General features: G+C 34.5%; 1 protein-coding gene across 1 annotated transcript; it reads right to left on the bottom strand.

Moving 5' to 3' along the window:
- Nucleotides 1-7,098: 7,098 nt before the first annotated feature.
- On the bottom strand, nucleotides 7,099-8,364 carry LOC130809942 (uncharacterized). Its single transcript, XM_057675817.1, has 3 exons — nucleotides 8,320-8,364; nucleotides 8,010-8,120; nucleotides 7,099-7,920 (listed from the first exon to the last, which is right to left on the bottom strand). Exons 1-3 carry the CDS (start codon nucleotides 8,362-8,364, stop codon nucleotides 7,099-7,101), a joined length of 978 nt encoding a protein of 325 aa, XP_057531800.1.
- Between the last annotated feature and the right edge of the window lie 18,856 nt (nucleotides 8,365-27,220).

The following is a 27,220-nucleotide window of genomic DNA, read 5'->3' on the forward strand; positions in this document are numbered from 1 at the left end:
ACCCGAATGGCTTATGTGTTATATATTCTAGAATGGGTTGCAAGAGGATAACCAAATTGCTTTAAATGTCGGCTCCGGTGGTTTTTTATGAGTATGACTCTTGAAACAGCCAATCATGTAATCAAAGAAATGGCCTCAAGTTCCCTAAGGAGAAAAGGAGGTAGCCGTTTTAGAGAAGAACATGATAGTATGGACAGTTTTTCTACACTTCAATCAACTATCCTATCTCTTGCCAAAAAGGTTGAAAAACTTAGTGTTGTTGCACCCCTTAAGGCATGCGAAGTCTATGAAGAACAAGGCCACTTAACCTTTAAGTGTGCCAAAACTACTTGAGAAGCCATTGGAATATGCCAACGCCACTTACAATGCCCAACATCCCTACCTCCTTGATAATCCATTATTTGAACTCTAAGACTCTCATTACAACCCATTTTTTGAACCCCAAAGAGCTCACTTTAATCCACTTCCTTTACCACAAACTACTCACACACCACAAAAATCCCAATTTAAAAACATCGTGGAACTTGAGAGTAAAGAAAACATTGAAAGTGAAGAAGGGAAGAGTGAGAAGAAGTATTTGAAATATGAAGAGATGGAAAATTGATAGTGATGAGAAAAAGAAAGATGCGAATGAGAATAAGATGAAAAAGAATGTTAATCTAGAAAAGGAGAAAGAAGAGAGAAAAAAGAGAGGAAGCGAATATAAAAGAGTGATCTATAATCCAAAGAAGCATCACTTTTACCCTATGACCTTTGACTGTAACTTCCTTACCAATGCGGTCTTTAATGTTGGTAAAAGTGCCTTAGCATTGTCCATCTTTGGAGATGTGATACCATATTGTCTTTCTTCATGCAAAGAGAATAGCTTGCAAGGTGACATGACGCTTTTCCAATCCACTCTTGTTGAGGTTGGTGGTGCCACTGACGTGCTTAAACCACCTTGAAGTCCTATAGTAACTATGGTCAAGCTTGTGACCCTAAAGAATCGCTAGTTGGGAGGCAACCCAACAAGGTACATTTTAATTGCTTTTGATTTTCGTTTTTATATTTTTTGTGGGGTTTGTTTTTATCTTTGTGCATATGTTGTGTGTTTGGGAAGTTTAGAAGGCATGGTTGGCTCAATATGTTATGACATGGTTAGATTTTTTTTATCCCACCCACCCACTCACCCTTCAAGGGTCCTTTATACCCTTGTTGGCTTGGGTGTGCCACCTTTTCCTTTCGCACCTTCTTTCGAGTCTTCAAGCATTTGGGATGATGCTTAATCTTGCTTGGGGGAGGGTGCACTTCCTCTTTTGTGCATATTTGTCAATTGTTTTCTTGTATGTTGATTTTACATGTAGTTGATTTATTTTGTTGGTTTAGCCTGCTAGTCTTGTAGCTGGTTTACTTCTATAAGTGTCTTATCCCCCACCCCCTTGCATACTCATGTCTAGACTCAGTTGATGATGGTCACTTATATATGCTCTTTGCGATGAGTGACTAGACTGTATGACTTGCGGCTCTATTGTATCACTCTATGACTTTGCGATGGTCACTTGTATAAGTGTCTTATCCCCCACCACGTTCATTCATTTCTTGAGGCTCTATGGTATCACTCTATGACTTGCGGCTCCATTCTCTTAACTTGGAGCAAATGGACTCCTAGGTAACAACTTGTGGGACCATCCTTTGCTTGGGATAGTGGCGCCGCCTTGGTGGCCAAACAGACACCCTAACCTAGCGAGCAAAGTGAACGTTGTATAATTTTGCTCGACTGTGCTATATTGTTTTGATGGGAAGAAGGAAAGGTAAGGCACTAGGCATGATTCTCGGGACTTGGGCTAATGTATGGATTCTTTGGATTGTGATGGACACCTACCCCACCTTGCCTTCATAGCCCACTCTTTTCCCCCATTCCTTTCATTCGCTCATCATTTTTCATCTTCCTACTACATCTATATCCCTTTTTTGGTTATGTAAGTTGGTTTGGTTGATGATTTGCATTGGTTAAATAAGCTTAACACACTTGGCATATATTCTCTTGATGTTATCATTGTTCATATTTTTGGTCACCAATTATATATTCAAACATGGTGACGTGATTGTAGTTCTCCTTTTTACGTTTTGTTTCTTGATTGAACACAAACATGATGAATATCTTGAAGGTAATCCCAAGCCCAATCAAGGATCGCATTGTTTTTCTTAGTGCGATTTGCTACCCTTTAATGACCGTTAAGAAGTTAGTGTATCGCCATAAAAGTCGTCATGAATGAATTAACTCTACCTCCTGTTTATCATGGATTGTTAACCCCTTTTTTATTTTGCATATCTTTTTGTTATTATTTTCAACAATCCCTTTTTATCCGACTAATACGCAAAGAAATTTGCATACCTTTGCTCCTTGTGTTCGACCCGTATGTGCTAAAAACCATGCACGCGGTAACTCACATGTTGAAATAAATTTGTGCGAACAATATTCTAGTAGTTGTTGATGATTTCTCATAATATACTTGGATTGCTTTCTTGCATGAAAAATCATAAGCCCTGTTAGAATTCTCTAAGATGTGGAAAGAGTTACAATCTTCAAATAATGAACTTTTAGTATTTGTTAGAATTGATAAGGAAGAGAGTATGATCTGTTGGACCAAAGTCCAATGTTGGGCTTATATGTAAATATTTATATGTCATTATAATTAATTAAAACTATCTTTATGCCCTTTTGAAGTGATCTAACTAAAGGTAAAGGATTTGGGCTTAAATGTATCAATAGATTGTGGGCCTTAAATGTGTACATACTCGTTTTATGACTGGGTTCTATGATGGGTCAAATATTAGTCACAAGTTATTATATATAGAGAGCAGTTATGGTCTCTAGGATATACATATTTTCTTTTCTCCTACCATCCCATTATCAGAGAGAATTAAGAGTGATAACATTAAGGGTCGTCACTTTAGAAAATACGTGTTAATCTAGAAGATCTAATCACTTCTGTTTCCAAGATTATCTCTTGCGCCATGGAATCAGGTATTCTTCAGCTTTGTCCTTTTATTTTGTTCTTCTAATTCAACATAATCGATCCTGTTTGTCAGCAATAGTTTTCAACATATTTTGTCCCTACAAGTGGTATACAATTGGCATATGAGTAGAGTTGATCTCTATCACATATATATCTTTAAAATAAACACAGGGGCAAATCCAGTTGTAGGTCATTGATGTCAATTGACATCACTTAAATTTTGGAAAAAAAAACTAGTAATAATAGAGTGCTACTAGATGAGTTGGTTGAAGGTAAGTATTCTACACTAGATATAGTGGTTTTAGCCCTAATCCTTTTGCTATAATTTAAATTTTTAAAGATTTAGGTAAAAAGCAAATCACATTTCAAATACCTATTTTCCTATCATATTGCCATAATTTTGAGTTGAATCGGTGAATTTAATGGCGAATTCGTGCTCTTCGCATCAGATAATGTGTGTAAACTATAGATTTAAAGAAGAAGGTGTGCGGTGTGGGGAAAGAAAAAAGGAAAGAGATATTTCATATACCTTAAACTTTATAGGGCTTTTAAAAAAAATGGTCTTCTTTTTGGGTCATTATATACAGGCCTTATAAATCGGACCTTTACCTCTAACTTTAGTTTTTACTAGTCTTTCTAGTAATACTAACCATTTAAATTATTATTATTTTTGTTATTGATATTATTCAAACTAAATGATGACATAATTAGATGGTGGTGAATTAGAGGTGTTTTAACGGTATTTTTGTATTTTTAAAATTTGTCAAATGATGACATAAATGCGCGGATTTTACCTCATAAAATCTCGACACGCAAGAACCATTGTTGTATGTCTTAATCAAACGTCAAATGTAATTTTTTTATTATCGACATCACTTGTTTTTTTTCATGGATTGATATTTACATTTTAATATGTTTATTATTAATTATACCATATTATAAAAACTTAATACTCGCATTATAATGTAGGAATAGCCTCAATCATGTAGATATGAAATCCACCATATGGTTCAGGGTTGAGCCTTGCTATTGTCCATAATTTATTGATCGATCTTGTGCACTAAGATATGTTTGCATTAGTCTGTCTCAAATCCGACTGTATTAAATTGTAATTTTGTGAGTAGTGGGTTGCTAGAAAATGAACGCTACTTTTTTCCTTTCGAGATTTGTGATCGTACATTTTATTGGAAAATATTAAAAATAAATAATACTATCTTCGCATGGTCCAATATGGCAATATTAAAAATCTTTTATTCTTGCTTGAGAATTTAAATTTTACCTATTTTACTTTATTTTAGATAAATTTCACTTCCTGTATAATAATTTGTTTTAAAGTTAAAATTATTTCAATAGAGATGGTCTTATTATAAAATCGTTTTATTTAAGAATTTCATCTATAGTTTATACGTGATAAATTCTTGAGACAGAAGCCACAATCTTATTTATATTTGAGTTTTATCTATGATTTATTTTTTATAAAAAGTGATTTACAATAAATTAACTAGTAAACTACAATAGAAACGTAAAGTAATTTAAATCTTAAACTAAATAGTATATATAATGATAAGAATGAATAAATTTAATATAAAACCAAATAAAAAATACATGAGCAAAAACAAATTAGGAAAAAATCAACATAATTATAATTTGAATAAATATGCTAGTCGTTTTTATTATCAAAATAAGAGACATTGAATTATTTTTTTTTTCTATATTCGTAACGTATAGTAATACACTGCAAAAGATAATATATTTTAATTTTCAGTAGTATAATGCATAATTGTTTAGTAATACCATAATATATTAGATTTATCTATAATTATTATTAAAACAAAACACTATTGACATAATCACTTTTTAAAATTACTTTCATATCACAGCCTCAACAAAAAATTTTCCTCCAAAACTCAATAATGATGTCATTGTTATAATGATTAGTATTTATATCTCTTTGACTTTATTACTTTTTAACTATGTCATTGCCATTAACTAAAGTTTCACAATCATATGGGGCATCATACAAAATATGATACAAATCATATAATGTATGTAATGTTTACAATTATTTAGAGTGAAATTAAATATAATTATAATATAAAATTTATTTCTTAAAATTTTAATTTCTTATTTATATAAATATGTCAAAAAATTTAATAAAATCCTACATTCCATCTAGTATATAAAACATAAAATAGATGATAGGTCCTATAATGCACTATAATCTAAGCGTTTTTTGATTATATATTGCATTATAATATAACATATATATTTTGAAAATGGGTGATCAATATAAAAACCAAGTGGATTTATTGGCCACATAAAATGCAAGCATAATTTATAGGATTAAATTTTTTATCATGAATTTGAAATATTTGGATATAAAAAATGGATTAAGATTTTTTTTGAATAGAAAGTAGATTTCTAGATCGAATTTTAACTTTAAGCACATCTCTATTTATTAGTACAAATATATTATTTTTATAATCAAAATCTTAACAAAAAGAAAATTAAACAATTGATAAAATGGAGTATAATTTATTTAAATACTAAAACATAATTTATAAAAAAATTATTTATTTTTAGTGGATCCGGAGTGAGACAGCTAAGACATTAACAAAAAAAAAAATTTTAATGTTTTTTTAATTTAAGAATTACTCCTTCCGTTCATTTTTGTTCTTCTCATTTACTTTTTGCACAATTTTCAAAGTAAATTTTGAGCCTTAATATCTTTAAATACGCATCATAAAATTACAAAAAATATATAATAAAAAAGTATACATTAAGAAGAATCTAACGAAAATCTTACATGAATATATTTTATAATCTATATATGTGTTAAAAATCTTAAATAAATTTCCCTCTCTAAAATAAAATATTTTAAACGGAAATAATAAAAAACCGATAGAGTAGTAGTTAATTGCCATCAAATTATAGTGGTTTTTAATTATTTACTCGCGTGCAAACTTTTTATTTTGCAACTTACAACGTACAGCAATAAATTTTAAAAGCCAACATTTTTACTGTCAAGTCAACCTTACATTTTTCCTCGAATTCTCTGTTAATTACTACTTTTTAATTGTTAGGTTAATTACACTTAAAAACTTAGCTTTTATAGCTTTTTATCTATTTTGACCAAATGAATATAACTTTCCAACCAAATATTTTGTACCCAAATCAATCCAATTATCTCTATTGTTGTTGCCATCCAACATCTTTTTTAATTCCTCCATAAACTTCATTCCTTTTTTTTTCTTCATTTGGTTGCCATCAAACTAAATATTTTGACTAATTCAATGTTAGAAGCTAGACATTTCTCATTAATATATTCAACTAAATATTTTGAGTAATTTTATGCTTTAGACTACTGATTTCCTCTTCACTTATAATTTGGTGTTCTTGCTCTATGGCTTTTGCTCGTTCTATTATTATTATTGTTATTTTCTTTTTTAATTGTTATTTTTACTTTATTTTATTTGTATTTGCATTGTATTACCTTCATTTTATGTTTAAGGGTCACGCTTGAATGATACGATGCATGCATGGGAGTTACCTTTAGCCTCACTCGGCCTTAGACGTTGCAAAAACCCCTCTTATTCTTTCTCAAGTCGGGTTCTCTTGACTGCGCTCTCCTTTATAGGTATGAGTTGCCGCCGTCCTTCCCTCTCCAGATCCTGACCATAATTTTCTATGATCAGGATACACTGGGTATGATGATGATGATATTCAACTAAAAAGAATAGAAGAGATGAAACATCATGGGTATGTATTATCATATCATAGTACATATCATTCTAATTTGAAAACATAATCGCTCACAAAGACACCAAGCATAATTGTTGATCAAAATACATAATCATAATTGTTCAATGAAAATATATATCCACTGAAGCTTGCTTTGCATTGAAAGTGTAGGATAATTTGATTCTTGATTCATTCATTCAATGTAAGATGAATATATATACAAATGTATCAAACTCTAAAGTACAATACAATGACCTGAATACGCTCACATCACATTTCTAAACCTTTGGACCATATAACACACCTAATACACCCCCTCAATCGAAGTGGGAGGTGATTGGACACTGAGACAAGATTTTTAATACGACGTGGGGCATGTATAACATTTTTTAACATGAGGAGGATGGAGAGGAGAAAGAATAGAATCACCATAACCAAGAACGGAAATTTGATCACCACTCCCAACAATTATAGAATTATGATTACTCATATTAAAATACAGATAAAGAGTACCTAACAAATGAGTCATGTTATAGTAGCACCAGTATCCATATACCATGAGATGGAGCAACACCCGAGTGACTTGAGTGACAAACGACTGTGGTTGTGGCCCAAGAATGCCAGCAGGAGGCGGTTGAGATGATCTAGGCCACTGAGAAGGTCCGGTGGGATATGGACACGGAGGGGGATAGTACCATTGAGACCATTGAGACCATTGCTGCTCTGTGGGAGACCAAGAAACCGGTCCGGTAGTATTACGAACATGACTGCAGGTATCCCATGAAGCAGGTCCAGTAATTTGTCGTGTGGGGTTGCGGGTATTAAAAGACCCTCTGTGTTTGCCATTACTCTTGCCACGAAGACCACCCCGACGACCACAACCACGTTGAGAAGACTGTTGAGATCCACGATTAGAACCAAAAACACCATCTTCAACAAAATTTTGAGACGAAACCAATGTCGTAGCTTCAACGTATGCCTCACGAGAATCTTGGTGATTGCGCCTTGTTTCATGGATAATCAATCGAGACTGGGCTTGATAAAAAGATGGAAGGGGATCCAATTGTTCAAGATAAGTGGTGACTTCATTAAATTCATGTGTAAGACCTTTAATGAGTTGTAAAACTAACCGATTATCCGATACTTTGGACTCAACATTAGCAAGTTGATCCGCTGAATTCTTAAGATGAAGACAATATGAATTCACATCGGTAAAGTTTGCATATCAGCATGGGAAAATTGATCTTCAAGATAAATTGCCCAGGTTACCTTGTTATCTTGAAAAATATAAAGAATCTTTACCCACGTTGTTTGAGTTGTATCACCCGGTGAAATGACAGTATGCATGAGATCACGGGCGTCCCATAAATCAATTCTAGCCTAATTAAATATCAAATGATTTTACTCTGAGAGAATCTTTCATGGGATCTTGAAAAGGTGTAGGAGATCAATAGAATGTTCAAGAGATTTTGCATGGAGCTCATTGATTGGCTGATTCTAACTTTACAGCTGTCTTTTTGTCATTGAGTGTTGAAAGTAGTAGTATAGTATGAGGTAGGTAGTGTGTCTTGGCTTATACAAGTATAGCAGCTCTTATCACATGATTACAATTGTCATTGGACATGTCATCATGACCGTTGTAACCTTCGCAGGATGTAAATACCTTTGCTTTTATCTGTCTTCCTGCCAATTGTAGCCTGCCACTATTGGAGGTTTAATGACCCTGAGGACTTTGGTCTTATTGGTCCAACCTTCAGTAAGATTATAGTGTCTTTCTTAAGGAGAGTTGAGACCTTTGAGGAAATCTTCATCAATTCTTCCTTCTTCTCGGGGGAGCAGCAAGGTGTATATCTCTCACGTGCATTAGGAAAGAATGATAAGACTGATAGAGGACTCCTAAAATGAAAATGAAAATGAAAAGTCGATCAATTTACAGTACATAGTCTAATTTTTTACATTAATAAGATTTTTTGGTTTCTCATTTTAGGTTTTTTTCCGGATCAACCTTTAACATGGACAACATGTGTTTTTTGACTATGTTTCATACTTTAAGTTTGAGTTATGTACATAGAATACTAATTATTAGGAAAGAGTTAAGTGTGTTAACCAAAAACTTTATTCGAAATTAACCTTTTCAATTAAAAATTATTACATAATTTTCAGGTTTATAAATTTTGACCATATTTATGTCTAATTCATTTAATTAATAGATCAAATTAATTAAGTTATTTCTTAAATTGAATTTATAAACTCAACTCAAACCCATATACTACCTTCGCTTCATATTATTTGCCGCAAATCAACTATTGCACTATTCATTATTATATGTACGAGAAAAAAAATATAGTCATGTGGGATCTTGTTTTATTCGTCTCGTTGCATATTTTTATAGATCAATTTTTTTGTAATTTTTAGTTATGCATAACTCCTGACATAAACGATCTAACAAACGCATTAAATTACTCAAAAATGTGTTTAGTGTTAACTTTTTTGAAACAGAGGAAATATAAGATTGTCTTAGCAAATCAGGTCGTGCCAAGTTTAACATGGAATACGTGATACACGTTGTCGTAACAAAATAAAAAATACCGGTTAGAGTAATATGTCAGAAAAGAAGAGCAGAACAAGATATTGTCAAGAATAGCGTAAATGAGATCAGATGATCAGTATATGATGTAAGAAGGTGGGACGGCTGAAATTAAGACTACATTCTGTGTCAAACTCATCCTGCTCGGTTGCTCTGCCCACTATTTATCCGCGTCGTAGCTTCCTACTTCCTATCTTATTACTCTACAGTTACCACGTTGGACTCGCTAGATTTTTTGTTATGATATGACTTTTTCTCGTATACAAGAGGTATATACAATCCGATTTGATATGTTTTGATGCTAAAATCAAACCAAACTAAAAACATTGATTGGAAGTTTTTTAGATCGGACCGAATCAAATCACTTTACAATGATTTTTATTTTTATATTTTATTCAAATTAATATATGTGTTTATGCAAATATTTGACACTTACAATCACCAAATATAATAGATTTTAATTAGTTGATTGCATCCACATCATTTAAGTATATATTACAATATAAAAATAAGGGATATTCTATATGTTAAGCACCAATTATTGCAAAAGGCGAGTGATAGCAATTTTTAAATTTTTTTTCCACAAAATAGCACTCAACTCTTGGAAAATTAACTGCAGTAACATTATGGAGGTAAAAAGTTTAATTTTCGTTAAGTTTTGGTAAAAGTCATAAATGCCCCTAATAAATCCCAATTGTAAAGCCCAACTTAACGGAAATTAAAACTTAACGCAAATGTTACTGTAGTTAATTTTCCAAAAGTTAAGTGCTATTTTGTGGGAAAAAAATTTGGGATTTATTAGGGGCATTTATGACTTTTACCAAATCTTAACAGAAACTAAACGTTTTTACCTCCATAATGTTACTGTATTTAATTTTCAAAGAGTTGAGTGCTTTTTTATGAAAAATTTTTTAAGAATTACTACCACTTGCCTTTTGCCATAGTTGGTGCTTACCATATAGAATATCCCTAAAAATAAACACATCTCAAAATATCTAGTTGGAAACCTTTGTTTTAAATTATGGTTTTCGTTCATAGTACGATTTGCGGTTTGGTCTAGTCTAAAAAATCAAAAATCGCGATCAGACTGGAAAGCATAATTATTTTGTTAAAAAAACAGGCAGACTGTAGACCAGACCAAATATTAAAATAATAGTTTGGTCCATTTTGATTTACAGACTTTGTTCAGCCCTAGTCACTACGAAGCTAATACTTTCCTACTTTCCTATTTTCTTGTCATTTTGCAATAATTGTTTTTTACAATGTTTATTATTCGGTTTTAATTTATATTTTGTTTTTGATTTATAAATTAAAATATAGTTATGTGGTATCTTTTTGATTTGACTTAGTGAAATAATTATTAATATTAACTTTTTATAATTTTTTTAGAAAATTTGCTCAAAATAATTCCAAATATCAGTCATTGGCCGAAAATAATTTCAACTATCACTTATTTTTTAATAATCTCAACTATGACTACAGTTTGTTCATAGCATGTGAACCATATTGGGATGGTTCAAGGATGACTATTATAAGAAGCAAGGATGCAAAGCAAGGCAATGAGTCATATTTAAGTAATGATACAGATTCAGCAACAAAAGAGGAAGAACAGAAGCTCAAAGCAACAGTACAGCAGCCTCTGATCAAACACTAGTGGAAAAAACATCATTTGCTGCGGTTTTTTGCCATTATTTGCTGCGGTTTTGGGCCCAGCAATTGTGATAGCAGCAAATGTCGTACTTTAATTGCTGCGGTTCAAATCCGCAGCAAATATGGGACTTATTTGCTGCGGTCATTGGCAAAAACCGCAGCAAATAAAGAGTGTTATTTGCTGCGGTCATGGGCTAAAATCGCAGCAAATAACACTCTTTATTTGCTGCGGTCATGGGCAAAAACCGCAGCAACTACCTCTTTTTTTTTTCTTTTTCTGTTTTATCTTTATAATAATGCAATAATAATACAATGTAATAACAGTGATAAATCCAATGATAATCACATTAATCAACATTATAATAATGCAATAGTAATACTAAACTCTCGCTCGTATATATAATATAATATTACGTACATATATATATATATATATATATATATATATATATATATATATATATATATATATATATATATATATATATATATATATATATATATATATATATATATATATATATATATATATATATATATATATATATATATATATATATATATATATATATATATATATATATATATATATATACATTAAAGTATAAAAAATAATCTACTATAATTACAATTTATCAAGGACAAATATTAGCAAGATGCACGGCAATCTTGTCTTTTAATTCGCGCATCTCTTCACTTCTCAAAGGGCGTGTTTCCCTCGGAATGTCGTTTAAAACCTATATATAATATTAAAATAAAAGATTAATATTAACATTAGATTTTACCAATAATATATTTAATTAAGAACGTAACAAATACTTACGGCATCTATATTTTCGACTCCAAAGTCCTTCACGGAATTTATAATATCGTCCATAAACTTCAGCGCGTAGTAGCCGCAGTCAACGGAAGAAGAAGGTTGTTGAAAGCACTAAGAGAAAATAGATGTTAGTGTCAAAAACGGTTAAAAACACATAAAATCGCAACTTAACACGTAAATTCTAGAATATGACTATGATTTTAAATTCTAACAACTTCTACACAATAATATATACCAAATAGTGTTGTGTGCCAAGTTTCGTGCAAAACAAACAAAGTTTGAGCTACTTTACGCGCGAAATTGACAAAAACGCTTAAAAACCCTTAAAATCGCAACTTAACACCTAATTTCTATCATATGACTATTATTTTCAATTATAACCATTTCAAAACAATAATATATGCCAAATAGTGTTGTGTGCCAAGTTTTGTGCATAACAAACCATGTTTGACCTACTTTACGCGCGAAATTGACAAAAACGCTTAAAAACCCTTAAAATCGCAACTTAACTTCTAATTTTTAGCATATGACTATTATTTTCAATTCTAACCATTTCAACACAATAATATATGCCAAATAGTGTTGTGTGCCAAGTTTCGTGCATAACAAACCATGTTTGACCTACTTTACGCGCGAAATTGACAAAAACGCTTAAAAACCCTTAAAATCGCAACTTAACTTCTAATTTCTAGCATATGACTATTATTTTCAATTCTAAACATTTCAAAACAATAATATATGCCAAATAGTGTTGTGTGCCAAGTTTCGTGCATAACAAACCATGTTTGACCTACTTTACGCGCGAAATTGACAAAAACGCTTAAAAACCCTTAAAATCGCAACTTAACTTCTAATTTCTAGCATATGACAATTATTTTCAATTCTAACCATTTCAACACAATAATATATGCCAAATAGTGTTGTGTGCCAAGTTTCGTGCATAACAAACCATGTTTGACCTACTTTACGCGCGAAATTGACACAGAAGCAAACTAGTGACCAGACCACCTTGCACGACACGTGGAGACCAAACCTATGCATCCAGGACCTAGGCTAAAGTGGAAATGGAATCTTGGTACTTGGATCTAGCTATCAAGGTCCTAAAACCATTCTAACAATCCCCGTGGACTCCTAGAAGCTGAGCTGAAGGAGGTCTGCTCGACAGTTTGCTAGATCAGAATTTTGTTTAAGTGTTTTTGGTTGTTTCGTGTTCTTTTCATGATCATTTGCAGTTTTTGACTGTGTCATTAATCAAAGCTTATGCACAACATTAATCCTTGCATAACCAAGGCCTTAATCAGCCCCGGTTTCGCATCAAAACCAAGTTTGAGTACTTTACGCGCGAAATTGACAAAAACGTTTAAAAACCCTTAAAATCGCAACTTAACTTCTAATTTCTATCATATGACTATTATTTTCAATTCTAACCATTTCAACACAATAATATATGCCAAATAGTGTTGTGTGCCAAGTTTCGTGCATAACAAACCATGTTTGACCTACTTTACGCGCAAAATTGACAAAAACGCTTAAAAACACTTAAAATCGCAACTTAACACCTAATTTCTAGCATATGAATATTATTTTCAATTCTAACCATTTCAACACAATAATATATGCCAAATAGTGTTGTGTGCCAAGTTTCGTGCATAACAAACCATGTTTGACCTACGTTACGCGCGAAATTGACAAAAACGCTTAAAAACCCTTAAAATCGCAACTTAAAATCGAATTTGTGTACCTTTCTTGCTATCCATTTCGGAAATGTGGCTCTAGATGTAGATCTCATTTGTCCACGCACTCTTTTCATTGCGCTGAAACGCATGGGAAAAGTAATACTATTTATATATATATATAACACTTAATTAAATCAAATTGGTAAAATAATTAATATTACGTACGTATTCAACAACGATTTGAATCTTGTGTTGCGAGGTGGGCTTTGAGGTTTTTGTAATGAGTCGAAGACGTGCACAGTGTTCGTTAAAGGACAAATGATCAAAAGTATCCAATGCAAACTACAAACACAAATTTAAAATCAACAAATTAGAGATTAGGTGACTTTAAAAATCAAAAGATAAGTTCAATTTCAATAATAAAACTTACTCTTCCCAATATGGAGCTAGAATGAATGTGTGTTTAGATGCAAGGGAGTTAGTCTGTAACACCCCGAGATTTTAATAATGAAATTATTTAATATTCTAATAACTTTTAAAGATTTTACAATTATATTAAATTATTTCTGAATTAGTTTAATAAATTTCTTGCATACATGAATGTAAATGTTAACTTATACATATATTAAAAATATAGTTACGATATCTTAAATAAAGAGGTTCGAATCAAAATGATTATTTATTAAAATGTGTGAGCCCACGAAGGTGAGTTTCTTAGTTGGTCTCGCAAGAAAATAAAAAAAAAATAATAATAATAATAATAATGAGTATAAAAACCGTGAAACCCTAATGCTCATGGGAGAGCCGTCACTCCCTCCCCCTTCTCCTCCTTCTTTCTCTTCTTCTTCCTTCCTCCCTCACTCCCGCACCCTTTCCCTTTCCCACACCAGCAGTGGCGGCACACCACCACCGGCCACATTTCCTTTGCCGTAGCTGCCAGCAGCCGCCAATAGGTGGCGTTTGCCTCCTCACAGAAGCAGTCATGGTTGTGTTCTTCCCCACCAACAGCAGCTGGGCTGCACAAACAATCGTGTAGCTTTTTTTTTTCTTGTGCCGCCAGCAACTGGCTGCTAGGCAGCCGGTTTTGGCCCTGCGCCACCGCCTCCGCGACCTCCTCTCACCTCTTCATCCTCTTGCTAGTTTTATTTTGTGAGCCATCTCCTTGCTCTTATTTGATTTCATCTTTGTTCCAATTAAAATTTATAAAGTTTATGAGGAAAGTATTGAAATTTGTATGATTGTTATTGAATCTTGTTATGAGTGAGAATTGGATTGATGATTTGAATGTACTTACGAATTGGGTTTTTGAAATGTGGATGGAAAGTGTTGAATTTTGTGTTATTTTTCATTGAATTCTTTTGTGGTTAAGAGTTTAATTGATGAATTGAACATATTCATGATTTAAGGTTTGAAGTGTGATTAGAAATTATGGGATTTGTGTTGATTGTATATTAGTTTGGTTTAATCCTATCATAGGTAATGGACATAGTGTTATCTTTGGACATGAAATAATTAGAGTTGATTTAGAAATGAGATTTCTAGTAGTGTGTGTGGTGTATGCTACTTTGGTGGTGTGGTGATTAATCGAATAGCCTTATAAATTATTTTAAGACTTGGTTGATTATCGTTGTGGTAATTAGTAATGATTTTGATTATAGTTGACAATAAAAAATGGTTTTGGTTGTTAATTGAGAGTAGTAGTTGCTAATTGTTAGTGACTTAATTGTTAGAATTACTAATACCCCATTGGGTTGTTATTGAAATCATAAACACATAATTGTAATGAGCCATGAACATAGCATCAACTGTTAAGAATTATTGAAGTTACTTGTACGATGTCATGATTTTAGCTCAACCTTAGAGAATATAATAAATGATATTGTTGTGCGATAACCTTAAGATTCGTTCTTGTCGTCATATTAGCACTACACTAACATTGTGAGACTTAAGTCTGAATCGTCGTTTTATTTCAAGATAATGTGAATCGTTATAACTCAAAGTTAGCTGGTGTAATGAAACACTTGACATAATCCTTTTATTCTTTGTCGATGGAAAAACTTGTGTTATTGTCGAATTGACGATTATGCTTGGTGTTGAATGAGATGCGTACGTGTTAGAAGTAATTGAAATCTTGTCGTGAATGGATGATTGTGGTTACTTTGGCTTTTAGCTGGTATGACAAAGTAGTTAAGGGAACTTATTAGTTCTACTCATAACTTATATAGGTGCCCATTTCGTAAGAGGAAAGTAGAGCCTTAGTTGGGTGATTTTTTGACTTTTGATCGTGCAGTAACGCTTACAGGTACGTACACGCAGTAACGAACTCTTACATGCAATTCTTATTTAAGACATTATTGTTCATTGTAATAATATGCACTGCATCAAAACTGAGATACTAGCGAGTACGCTTTATACGAAACGCCATCGACTATGCAATTCTTGCGCTTAGAATAGTTATAGAGAACGAAAGTGTTAGTAGGAGGCGGGGACCACCCCCCTTATTTATTTAAGAATTAGATTATGCCTAATTGGAGTTAGAGTGACTCCTTTATAGGTGAATTTCATATTCTATTGAGTGGCTCAGTGGGTTTTGGCGCGCTGCTATCCCAGGGCGCTCATTAATAGTTAAGAGTGGAAGTTATTCCCATCTGATAAGGTACTATATTATGATTAGCTGGCGTGACTTAACTGGATTATGTCCGGTTGTTTTATTAGTCCCCTAGGTGAGGTTCGACGGGACCACCGTAAGGGGGGTATGAGCATGCTTGGGTCACTGGGCGCCGGATGGCCGATACCACCCCTTGACCGAGGTGATACCATGCGGGCCTTGCAAACCCCAATATGGTGGCCTCTTCACTGGTTTAGTACCCCAGTGTGTTAGGTTTTTCCCGAAGGTAGGACCCGAGAGGGTTAGCTGGAGGGGGCATGAGCTCATACTTTGCCAATGGGCGCCGGATGGCCGATAACGCCTTGGCCGTGTCACTATGCCAGGAAGTAGAGAAAAGATCCACTGATAGAAAACTATTCAGTGATAGAAAATTTATTCTTTGATCGAGAGTTATTTATTGATAGTAGGTTCATTCTTTGGTAGAAAAGCTTACGCGTTGATAAAACGTTTACTCTTTGATAGAATATTTACTCATTGATAGAACATCTACTTATTGATAGAATAGTTTATGCTAGCGAGAAGTGTGCCTAAGTCAAGTTACCTCAAGGGTATTACGGACTATGATCAAACTTACCTTAAGATAGACAAGCTCTATAAGGTCATGCGTTAGGTATTCTGTTAATGCCTTGGTCGAGTTGATACTATACGTGTTTTGCAGGAGTTATGTTTAAAAAGAGGAGCGTGAAGACCTGCATTCTACCCAAGAACACATGGTTCGGGTTAGAAAGCACGTAGTGAAATTAAGAAGTATAAGTGGCCGATAAACGGTTACTACATGTGCTGGTGCCTTATGAAATCGCCTTATGTTGTTTTATAACATAATGTTATCTAGTAGTTGGCCTTATTATATTTGATGTTAGTTACTGACGTGTACGTGTTTTTGTTTATATTTGTTTGTTGATGACTTTCTATGATTGTCCTGCTATGACACATTGGCCGTTGGTTTAATGTCGAGCAGCAGGGGATCATAGACAAGCGTAGCAGGTACTGGAGCTTCTTTTGCATTGCATTGCATTTGGGGAGAGTGAGGAGGGCGAAGCATACCCTGTGTCATACCGCTATCTTTCAATTTTGTAGCTCTTGTTATCTTTTGTAAACTTTGGTTGTATATGTTTTGTTACGAGGCCTTGTTTCCTCCCTCGTATATTTGTATTTCCGTTGCGTAGTTTATAATTCTGTATGGTTTTAAGGAGTTAAGTCTTTTTAAAACACAAACGTCGACAATGGAACCATGATCCATGCTTGGCATGTTGATTTGAGAAGCCGGCGACGAGTTATTCCGCCGTGACATAGCTTTGATAGGCCGTTGGTGCCTTTACTTTATTAGTTTCTGAATTAACTTTTGTTTTTCTACAAAGACGCACAGTTTTAAGGCAGATGCTGTCAAAATTTCCACTCACCTTTTTAAAGTTAATAATTAAAGTTTATCTAAATTCTTTTTCCTTTTCTTTTATGTAATACCCGAATTTCCTCCCGTCCTTTACGGTTTTGGTTTTCGTTAAGGGGTCGGAAATTCTGGGGTGTTGCTGCTTCTTCCCGCAGTGCCGTTCGGGATTGAGTAGCAACACACTCTTTGCCGAATGCCTTCTGTAACCCCACGCGGACGCCTCCTTTTCCGACTACCCGCCCACTGTGGTCTTTCCCTAAGACCATATGCAATGCGTCAACATTGCCTCTTGGGGTGAACTCCCCCGTAGCTTCTGTTTCCTTCCAGTCCATCTGTAGATCTCTCCAATATGGAAGCTTCCAAAAGATTGATTCTTTTTTCCATAATTGGTCTTCACCCCCTTGCACTTGCCCCGTTTTACCAAATACAGTCTCAACTCCCTTAACCTGTTCATAAACCTCATAACCGGTCAACGGTCGACGAGCTACACGGTCCTCAACCTCCCCGTTGAACAACTTCTTCTTCTTACGTTATTGGTGGTCTCGTGGGAGGAACTTTCGATGGTGCATGAATACGTGTTTGCACTTAGGAATCCACGTGGATTCCATGTCATCGATACATATTGGGCATGTTTTCTTCCTTTTGTTCTTATACCCCGATAAGTTGCCATATGCCGGAAAATCATTAACGGTGCATAAAAGCATTGGTCGCAAGGTGAACTCCTCATTAGCATATGCATCAAACACTGAAACGCCTTCATCCCACATTTTTCTCAAATCCTCAACGAGAGGTGCAAGATACACATCTATGTCATTGCCAGGTTGTTTAGGACCCGAGATAAGAAGCGAAAGCATTATGTACTTACGCTTCATACACAACCAAGGTGGCAAATTATAGATCACTAAAAGTACCGGCCAAGTACTATGTTGAGAACTAAGATTGCCGAATGGTTTCATTCCATCCGTACACAGTCCGAGCCTTAAATTACGAACCTCATCCCCAAAAGTCTTATGCAACCTATCAATACTCTTCCACTCCGGAGAATCAGACGGATGTGTGAGCAAGTGACCTTTCTTCGCCCTATCTGCATGCCACCTCAAATTTAACGCATCTTTCTTTATAGAAAACAAGCGCTTGAATCTAGGTATTATTGGAAGATACCACAATACCTTAGCCGGGGGCCCTTTAGCATCCCGAGCCCCTTTACGCTTGTAGCGCGATAACCCACACCTAGGACACTCTTCTAAGTTCTCGTTTTCATTCCGATACAACACACAATCGTTCGGACACGCATGAATCTTCTGATACTCTAAGCCGAAAGGACACATGAGCTTTTTGGCATAATATGTCGACTTTGGAAGTTCATTTCCCTCAGGAAGCATCTCACCTAACGCTTCTAATAACATTGTAAAACTAGCGTCACTCCTATTGAACTTTGACTTAATGTTGAAAATTGTCAACACTGCTGTTAGTTTGGTGAACTTTGTACATCCAGGGTACAAAGGCTTTTGAGAAGCCTCTGTCTACAAGTCAAAAACACGAGGACGTTTTCCTAACTCATCCTCAACTCCCTCCATCATCTCATCAACACGATCCACATCCTCATCGACATTCTCTTCATCTGTCTCATACCCATCAACATGATCTACTACATCCTCATTGACATCGGCCACATTATTGACGTCCTCAACAACACTTTTCTCTTTGTAAACTCCCTCCTCACCATGCCAAACCCAAACATGATATTGAGGCCTAAACCCACGTCGAAGTATGTGCTCCCTAAGGATATCAACACTATCTACCTTTGATACATTGCCACAGCTGACACATGGGCAATAAAAACCAACTCTCCCCGTCCTAACTTGATGTTCAACCGCAATACTACAAAATTCTAATACGCCATCAATAAATTCCGACGATTCAATGCTTCCATACATCCAAGAACGATCATTTGTCATCCTAATTAGTGTGATTAATTGATTCAAAACAAAATTAATACACATCTTTTAAACAAATATACTTAACGAACTCTAACTAACCACAAAATTAAGTAATAATCATTCATTTAACACTAATTAACCCAAATAATAACACAATGTTCATTTAACACTATCCAAATGATATTTATTATAGTAACCATAATTAATAATATTCATATAAAAACAACAAAAATTAATAATTAATAATGTTTTTTAAGATTGTTAATGATGACTTCAATACTATAAAAAGTGATCATTTTAAACTTATAGGTGATTACTTTATAACTATAATTGGTCACTTTAGAATTGCTACAAATTATTTGAAGGTACTTAAACTCTTTGATTATAAATAATCTTTCTAAAAATTTATTAAAAATAAAATTTAAAGTTATAATTGACTTTAATATACATCAAATTAACCTAATAGTGATCTTATTTGAAAATTTATGATACTACAAACTAGACGTAGAGAACAAATAAGCATAAGTCCAATTCACCCTTAAAATCCGGTCTAGTGGCTTACCAAGAAGGACTGATTTATAGATTATGTATCATGCATTATTTTTCTAGTTAAGGGAATGATTTAAAAAAAAAAGCGTTGTTGAAAGAATTTTACAAATAAAATTGATTTATATGAATGTGAATTATAGAATGTGATTAGATCATTTGCATATTATTTCTAGTGAATTATATAATTCTATAATTCTAATCACAAACTACAAACAACTCATACATCAATGAACTCTAACAACAACATAAACGAATCATACACATTTAAAACTTAAACGAACAAGAAACTTAAAAATTAAAAATACTTTCTGAACAAAAAATTATTTACTCCACAAATAATAATATACTAGTATTATTTATCAACTAGGAGTATTATTATTTTGTAATAACTATAATAGAAATAACATGAAAAATAAGAATGCAATATTAATATTTTCATATTAAAATTTTCATCTCTGAATCGAAAGAGATGAAACAAATTTAAGTAGAAAGGAGATCAGAGTAGCAAGCTAACCTTGAATTTCTATATTTTCTAGTGCATAAACGAACATGTATGACAAATCAAAATTAAAACTTAAAAACAACAACATACACATTCATAAAGTATGAAAAATTTAAACCTAATTTACAAAATCAAAATGAAAAAGATACCTTGAATTTCGTGGGTTTGAGAGAATATGTAGAACAAGAAGAAGAAAATGGCGTGATAATGGTTTGAGAGAAGGATGAAGATGAACACAAGAAACGAACACAAATCTTGATTATGCTTAATCTTACGTTGGTGAAGATGAAGAACGATATGTTGTAGTCGAGTTTTTTCAATGGGTTTGAGAAGAGGAAACGTTGTGTAGTCGAGTTTTGTGAAAAAAAATGGCGGGCTGTGTAATTAAAGTGATGAATAAGCGTGTTGTATACAATATGATAGGTTATTTGCTGCGGGCCTTAACCAACCGCAGCAATAAAAGCTTTTTTTTCAAAATTTTTCTATGTTAAAACGGTTATTTTGGGATATTTGCTGCGGGCTCAATGATAACCGCAACAATAAATGCAATTAATACGGTTATTTGCTGCGGGCCCTAGCCAACCGCAGCAATTAATGCTTTTTTTTTAATTTTGCTATGTGTTAACGGTAATTTTGGATTATTTGCTGCGGGCCCATAAATAACCGCAGCAATTAATATTAGAATGGCGTATTTGCTGCGGTCAACCAACAAAAACCGCAACAATTAGTTCTTTTTTTTTTTCCAAATCTTTTTCTTATTTATTGCTGCGAATAAACAAAAACCGCAGCAAATGATAAGCAGCAAATACGTTTTTTTCCACTAGTAAAAGCTGGCGACCAGCTGACCTTGCACGTCCCTTCCAGAGAAAGCATGGACACCTTGGGAAGCATAGAAGGTACTAATGGAATCTCTACACTTGGACCTTCCTACCATGGTCCAAGAGACCTTCTTTCAAACACTAAAATACCCCAAGAAGCAGAGCTGAAGGTCACCCACTCAACAACAACTGCACATCAGTGTTGGGTTGATATTGCTGACCAGCACACCTTGATGACTTGTGCTAGAACGAGCCTAGACTCCTTTGGGGACTCTAAGGGTAGATTTGGAATCTTTACACTTGGATCTTCCTACCATGGTCCAAGATTCCTCCTATCAATCATTAGAAGAACTCAAGATCAAAGGATGAAGGTCACCCAGTCAGCACTAGGTGCAAAACAGTGTAGAATTGATTTCACGACCAGCACACCTTGTGAGGCTTGGCTTCAACACATCATCTGATCTATGGGACTACTAAGGGTAGAAATGGAATCTCTACACTAGGGACTTGCTTCTAGTACTCTTAATAGCCATCATCTACCATTGGAAGAACACAATAAAGTGGTTGAAAGGTCACCTGTTCAGCAGTTTTCCTGTCAGAATTTTAGAATACTTGTAGCTTGTTTTTCATGTCTTTTTAATGTGCACATGTTTTGCATGTGGCTTTAAATGACCGTTATAGTTAGTTGTACGTGTCCTTAGCATTTTCATTGTATTTCCCCGTTCTCCAAGTCTATATATAGACGTCCCTAGCCTTGTAAAAGTTGAAGTTTGATTAATAAAAATCTCAGAATTCACTAAGTGTTTTCTCTTTCAATTGCCTTGCAATTGAGTTACTTAGGGCCAGTTTGCCCTTCATGAACGTGTAAACCCTTGATCAGTCTTCAAGATTACACTTCATTCTATCCAAGAACGCTGAGCATTCCAATGATTGATCAAAGGAAAGCATCGGGATTGTGTTGAGAGGAGGCCTGGTAGTCCAGCTCTTGTCAAGACGCTGCATATCAGCCTTGGAATATCCTAGGTTGAGTCACGATTTGGTTTTTTTGCGATTAAATTCATCTTTTCACACGCATAATCGCATCAGCATGCCCCCCCCCCCCCCCCCCCCCCCCCCCGGTTACTGGTTACAACGGGTCAAAATGAATTTAATTTCTTTTTCCTTTTTTTTTTGTTTTACTTTACTCTTAAATTCAGTCTTCCCCTTTTATTCCATACTCAACTACTTCCCCATTAATTCCCTCCATAATTCCATACCTAATTCCTTCCCAAATCTCTTCCTCCTCAAATCAAATTTGTAACCCTAAAAATCAAATCTTTCGGTTTAGGTTAATGGCAACTTCTATGTTTCCATGTAATTATAATGGATTGTTGGTCTTAGTATTATAACAACAATGGAATATTTGCAATAATGAAATGTTGATTGAAATTAAATGAAATTTTGGTCCAAGACTAAAGGCAAGTACATCAATATTGATAATGCATTGTAGTACATTGATTGCAATTACATCAAACAAACTTCTACAATGCTAACTAAGAAGAAATACAATCACAAACAAGATGAACCATGAGAACATCATGGTAGCAAGTCAAGTTCCTCCATAAAGTAGACCGTTTGATTTGGGGATTGAAAACTTAGAAGAAACAATCATAATTCATTAGTTTTGGGGGAAGATTATCTGAATTTGGAGGATTTTGGAAGATTGTGGGGATAAAAAGTTTTAACAATTTCTAATTTTCATTTTAATTATTTGGGGGTTTAGGATTTATCAATGGGGGGAGGAGTAATGAGGAAGAAGAATAAGGATTTAAATAGCTAGATGGGGTGGGTTTTAACAGCACAATTTAACCGGTTGCAACCGGTAATAAAGACGATGGGTATGCTATGAACAAACTATAGTCATAGTTGGGATTATTAGAAAAATAAGTGATACTTGAGATTATTTTTGGCCAATGAGTGATAGTTGAGATTATTTTGAGCAAATTTTCCATTTTTTATTATGTATAATTAAAGATACGATAGATTAGATCAATGCGTGGGATATTTAAAAAGTAAAATGTAGCAAAATTTTAAGAACATAGAAAGTATATTTCTTTTCCGATCATACATTTCATATTTAGATCTCTTTAATAAATGATTGTTAGCCGAAAATACTAGCTGATAAACCACATGTTTAAGCAATTTATTTAGAGTAAAACTAATTGTTGGTTGTTGATTGTTTTTAGAGAAAAAGTGGATAGAATGCCAAAAGTAAAAGGAAAACGCTACTCTAAGTAGCTTTTTCATTTTGCTTAAAAGTCATCTTAAAAGTCATTTATCAAATTTTGTTTTTAAAATTTTCTTATATACTCATTAATATATATATATATATATATATATATATATACACACACACACACACACACACACACACATTAGTAATGGGGTCAATGCAAAATTATAAAGAATCGTATTTGCAACAAGGGGTCAAAGCTCCTCGACCCCTAAGTAGCTTCATCTCTGATCACTATTCACAAATATATTTTTGTGTTCGTATAAAAATTGTAATTCCTTCGTTCCAAAATACTTGCAATGTTTGTTTTTTTACGCAGTTCAACGTATTAATTCAATTTTTAATATCTCTAATTATATATAATAAAAAATTATAAAAATTTAATATATATATAATCTTTGCATTGAGACGAATCAAAGAAGATCTCTATTGCCTATATTTTAACTTATAGATAAAAAATTGATCAAACATTAAGAGAGATAAGTGAATAGTGTAAAATTCTTAATGTTGCAACTAATTTGAAAGGGATGAAGCATTAATAAATATCTTATGTCCTAATGTAACTCATAACTTGATCAGTAATTAATCTTTCTTAGCACGTTATTTCGCCTTTTTTTTTTTTACTATTATTGTATTTTCCTTTATTAGCGTAATTACGTTTATAGAATAGATAGTAAAATTTGTAATTCTTTTTAATATTATTTATGATGGTATCATCCATCATTTCTTCAATAATCATTATTAATTCATTATAAATAATTTAATGTGATGAATAATCTAGAAGGTCCACGTACTCTCATCACATACAAAAAGAGGGAAAAAAGGAAAAACCGAAAAGGGTAAAGTATGGACACCTGGGATATGGAATATTTCTGTTATGGCCTCTCTGACATTCGGTTACTGATTTTCTAGGGTAGATTGTTATACTCTAATTGGTTATGAGATCATCTATATGTAGGGATAAATTTGGCTAGTAAAGGCATCCTTGTAATTACAATACAATGTACTTACACATAGGAGCTACTCAACCACTCGAAGAGTTAAGTTGTCCCTTGCCTAGTATACATAATATATAAGCATTCTATCACTACTCTCTGTCTCTTCTTCTTCTTCTTACCTTCTTCTTGCTCATTCATCTGTTTAATTGTTGGTTCAATAGGATAATCATTACAGTGGTATCAGAGCTCGCGCATCCTGGCCTCCCTGATAGCCCCTACACAAGCAAATTGACTGGAGGCATTGGAGGAAAGTTTGCAGGAGTTGTGTGAATCAATTCCTTCATTGAGGGAGGCATTGGAGGAACGAATCCAGGACATGGTGGCGTTACATGAAGAACCGATCTGGAAATCAAAGGATGAGAATACCAAAAGTCACGAGGATCTCAAAACTTCATTGTCGGCACTCATAGCTAAGGTAAAAGCCTTAGTAGCGGCAAAGGACGGTAGTCCAAGCCTACCCATTCCCCAGAATCGCTCCTCTGGAAGCTGTTTTCAAATTTTTCTGAGTGGGGGAGGATTCGAGATGCCCAGTCAACAACGATTTCAGATTGAAGAACGCCAACATCAAAATAGTGAAGTGTGGAGGCAGAGATGGTTGGTTTTTCCGGCTCTTAATGGCGAAAAGTGGAGCATTATTTTTCCGTGTACAATGTGGGTGAAGCTGAGAAGGTGGCGACGGCGGTGTTAGTGTTGGAAGGGCGAGCCGTGGTTTGGTGGTAATGGGTCTAAAACAGGAAAACAATCAGCTCATGGTGGGAGTTTAAAAACATGATGCTACATCATTTCCGTCCTCACGGTTGTGGTTCGCTTTGTGAACAATGGATGTCGGTGTATCAAGACGGATCGGTGGCAGAGTACTGTGAACAGTTTATTTTGTTGGCCTTACCGTTGACCTACATGCCGGAGGATGCTCTACTCTCTTGCTTTATTAAGGGGTTAAAACCATTAATTAGAGTGGAACTGAGACTCTAGAATCCAAATACTGTAGAAATGGCCATTGAGTGGGCCATTAAAATTGTGGATAAGTACGTGGCAGGCATTGAACACTCTTATTATGACCCTATCTTTTCTTTTACCCCAAACACACGTCCCCCTTTTAAATCTACCCCACCTCCACATAAATATCCTACCCTCTCAAGAAACCCACTCCCAAACCCGATGAACCATTTACATCAAAATCACCATTCCCCTCCATACACCTCTTTCCATCCACCACCTACCACAAAAAATTTTCAGAAACCAATTGTCTGACCGGGATTTTCAAGAAAAACGGAATCGAGGAATTTGTTTTCGCTGTGACAAGAAGTAGATACTAGGCCAGAAATGTAAAAAGGGTGAGCTTAGCGTGATGTGGGTAATGGAAGAGGAGGAAGAAAGTGTGCTGCTGGAGGACGATCAGGAACTAGCAGAAGTACCAACATCCCCAGTTAGTTTTTCCCTTAATTCGGTTGTAGGTATTGATAATCCGAAAACTATGCATCTGACCGGAATGCTGTTAGACACCGGTGGTTGTCATGATTGACCCAGGTGCTACGCATAATTTTGTTTAGTTATCTGTGGTAGAGACGCTCGGATTGGAAATTTCTGATACTGAAAAGTTTAGAGTAATGTTGGGCACGGGTAAAAATGTTAAGGGGAGAGGTGAATGTAAGGAAGTTCGGTTATGCCTAGGACCCATGGAAATTGTAGAGAACATTTTTCTCCTGGAGTTAGGGAATTCTAATATAATCTTAGGCATACAGTGGCTGGAAAAATTAGGAACGAGATCGACGAACTAGAAACTTCAGGTGATGCAGTTTCAATGGAATGGGTCTAAGGTCATTTTGAAAGGCGACACGGGGTTAGGAAGATCACAGGTGTCTCTGAAGTCGATGATGCTAATGATTAAGAAGAAACACAGGGGTATATTAATTGAGCTGAATCAAGTAGAACTACAACCAACTAACAGTAAGGAGCAATGTTCCACGGCTGAATTACCGGTGGCTATCACTACATTTTTAACGCAGTATCACAGAGTGTTTGAGATGCCACAAGGTATACCCCCGAAAAGAGGTTAGGAGCATCAAATTGTGACCAAGAAGGGTAGCAATCCCGTGAATGTTCGCCTATACAGATACCTACAGATACAAAAGGCTGAGATCGAAAGAATAGTGGCCGACATGTTGTTAGTAGGCATCATTCGACCCTCTCACAGCCCCTACTCCAATCCGGTGTTGTTGGTTAAGAAAAAGGATGGATCTTGGCGTTTCTGTGTAGACTACCGTGCATTGAACAAGGAGACTGTCGCCGATAAGTATCTTATTCCGATGATCGAGGAACTTTTGGATGAATTACATGGAGCCGTGGTGTTCTCGAAGTTAGATTTGAAATTGGGATATCATCAAATCCGGGTTCGAGACGAAGACACACACAAAACCGCCTTCCGCACTCATGAAGGCCATTACGAGTTTTTGGTAATGCTGTTTGGCTTAACCAATGCGCCAGCAACTTTCCAAGCTCTCATGAATGACATCTTCCGTCCCATATTTACAGCAGTTTGTCTTGGCGTTTGTCAACGACTTTCTGATTTATAGCTTTTCCATTGATAAATATGCCCAACACTTGGCATTGGTA

Source organism: Amaranthus tricolor, chromosome 1 (genome assembly GCF_026212465.1).
Source record: "Amaranthus tricolor cultivar Red isolate AtriRed21 chromosome 1, ASM2621246v1, whole genome shotgun sequence".
Lineage (NCBI taxonomy): Eukaryota > Viridiplantae > Streptophyta > Magnoliopsida > Caryophyllales > Amaranthaceae > Amaranthus > Amaranthus tricolor.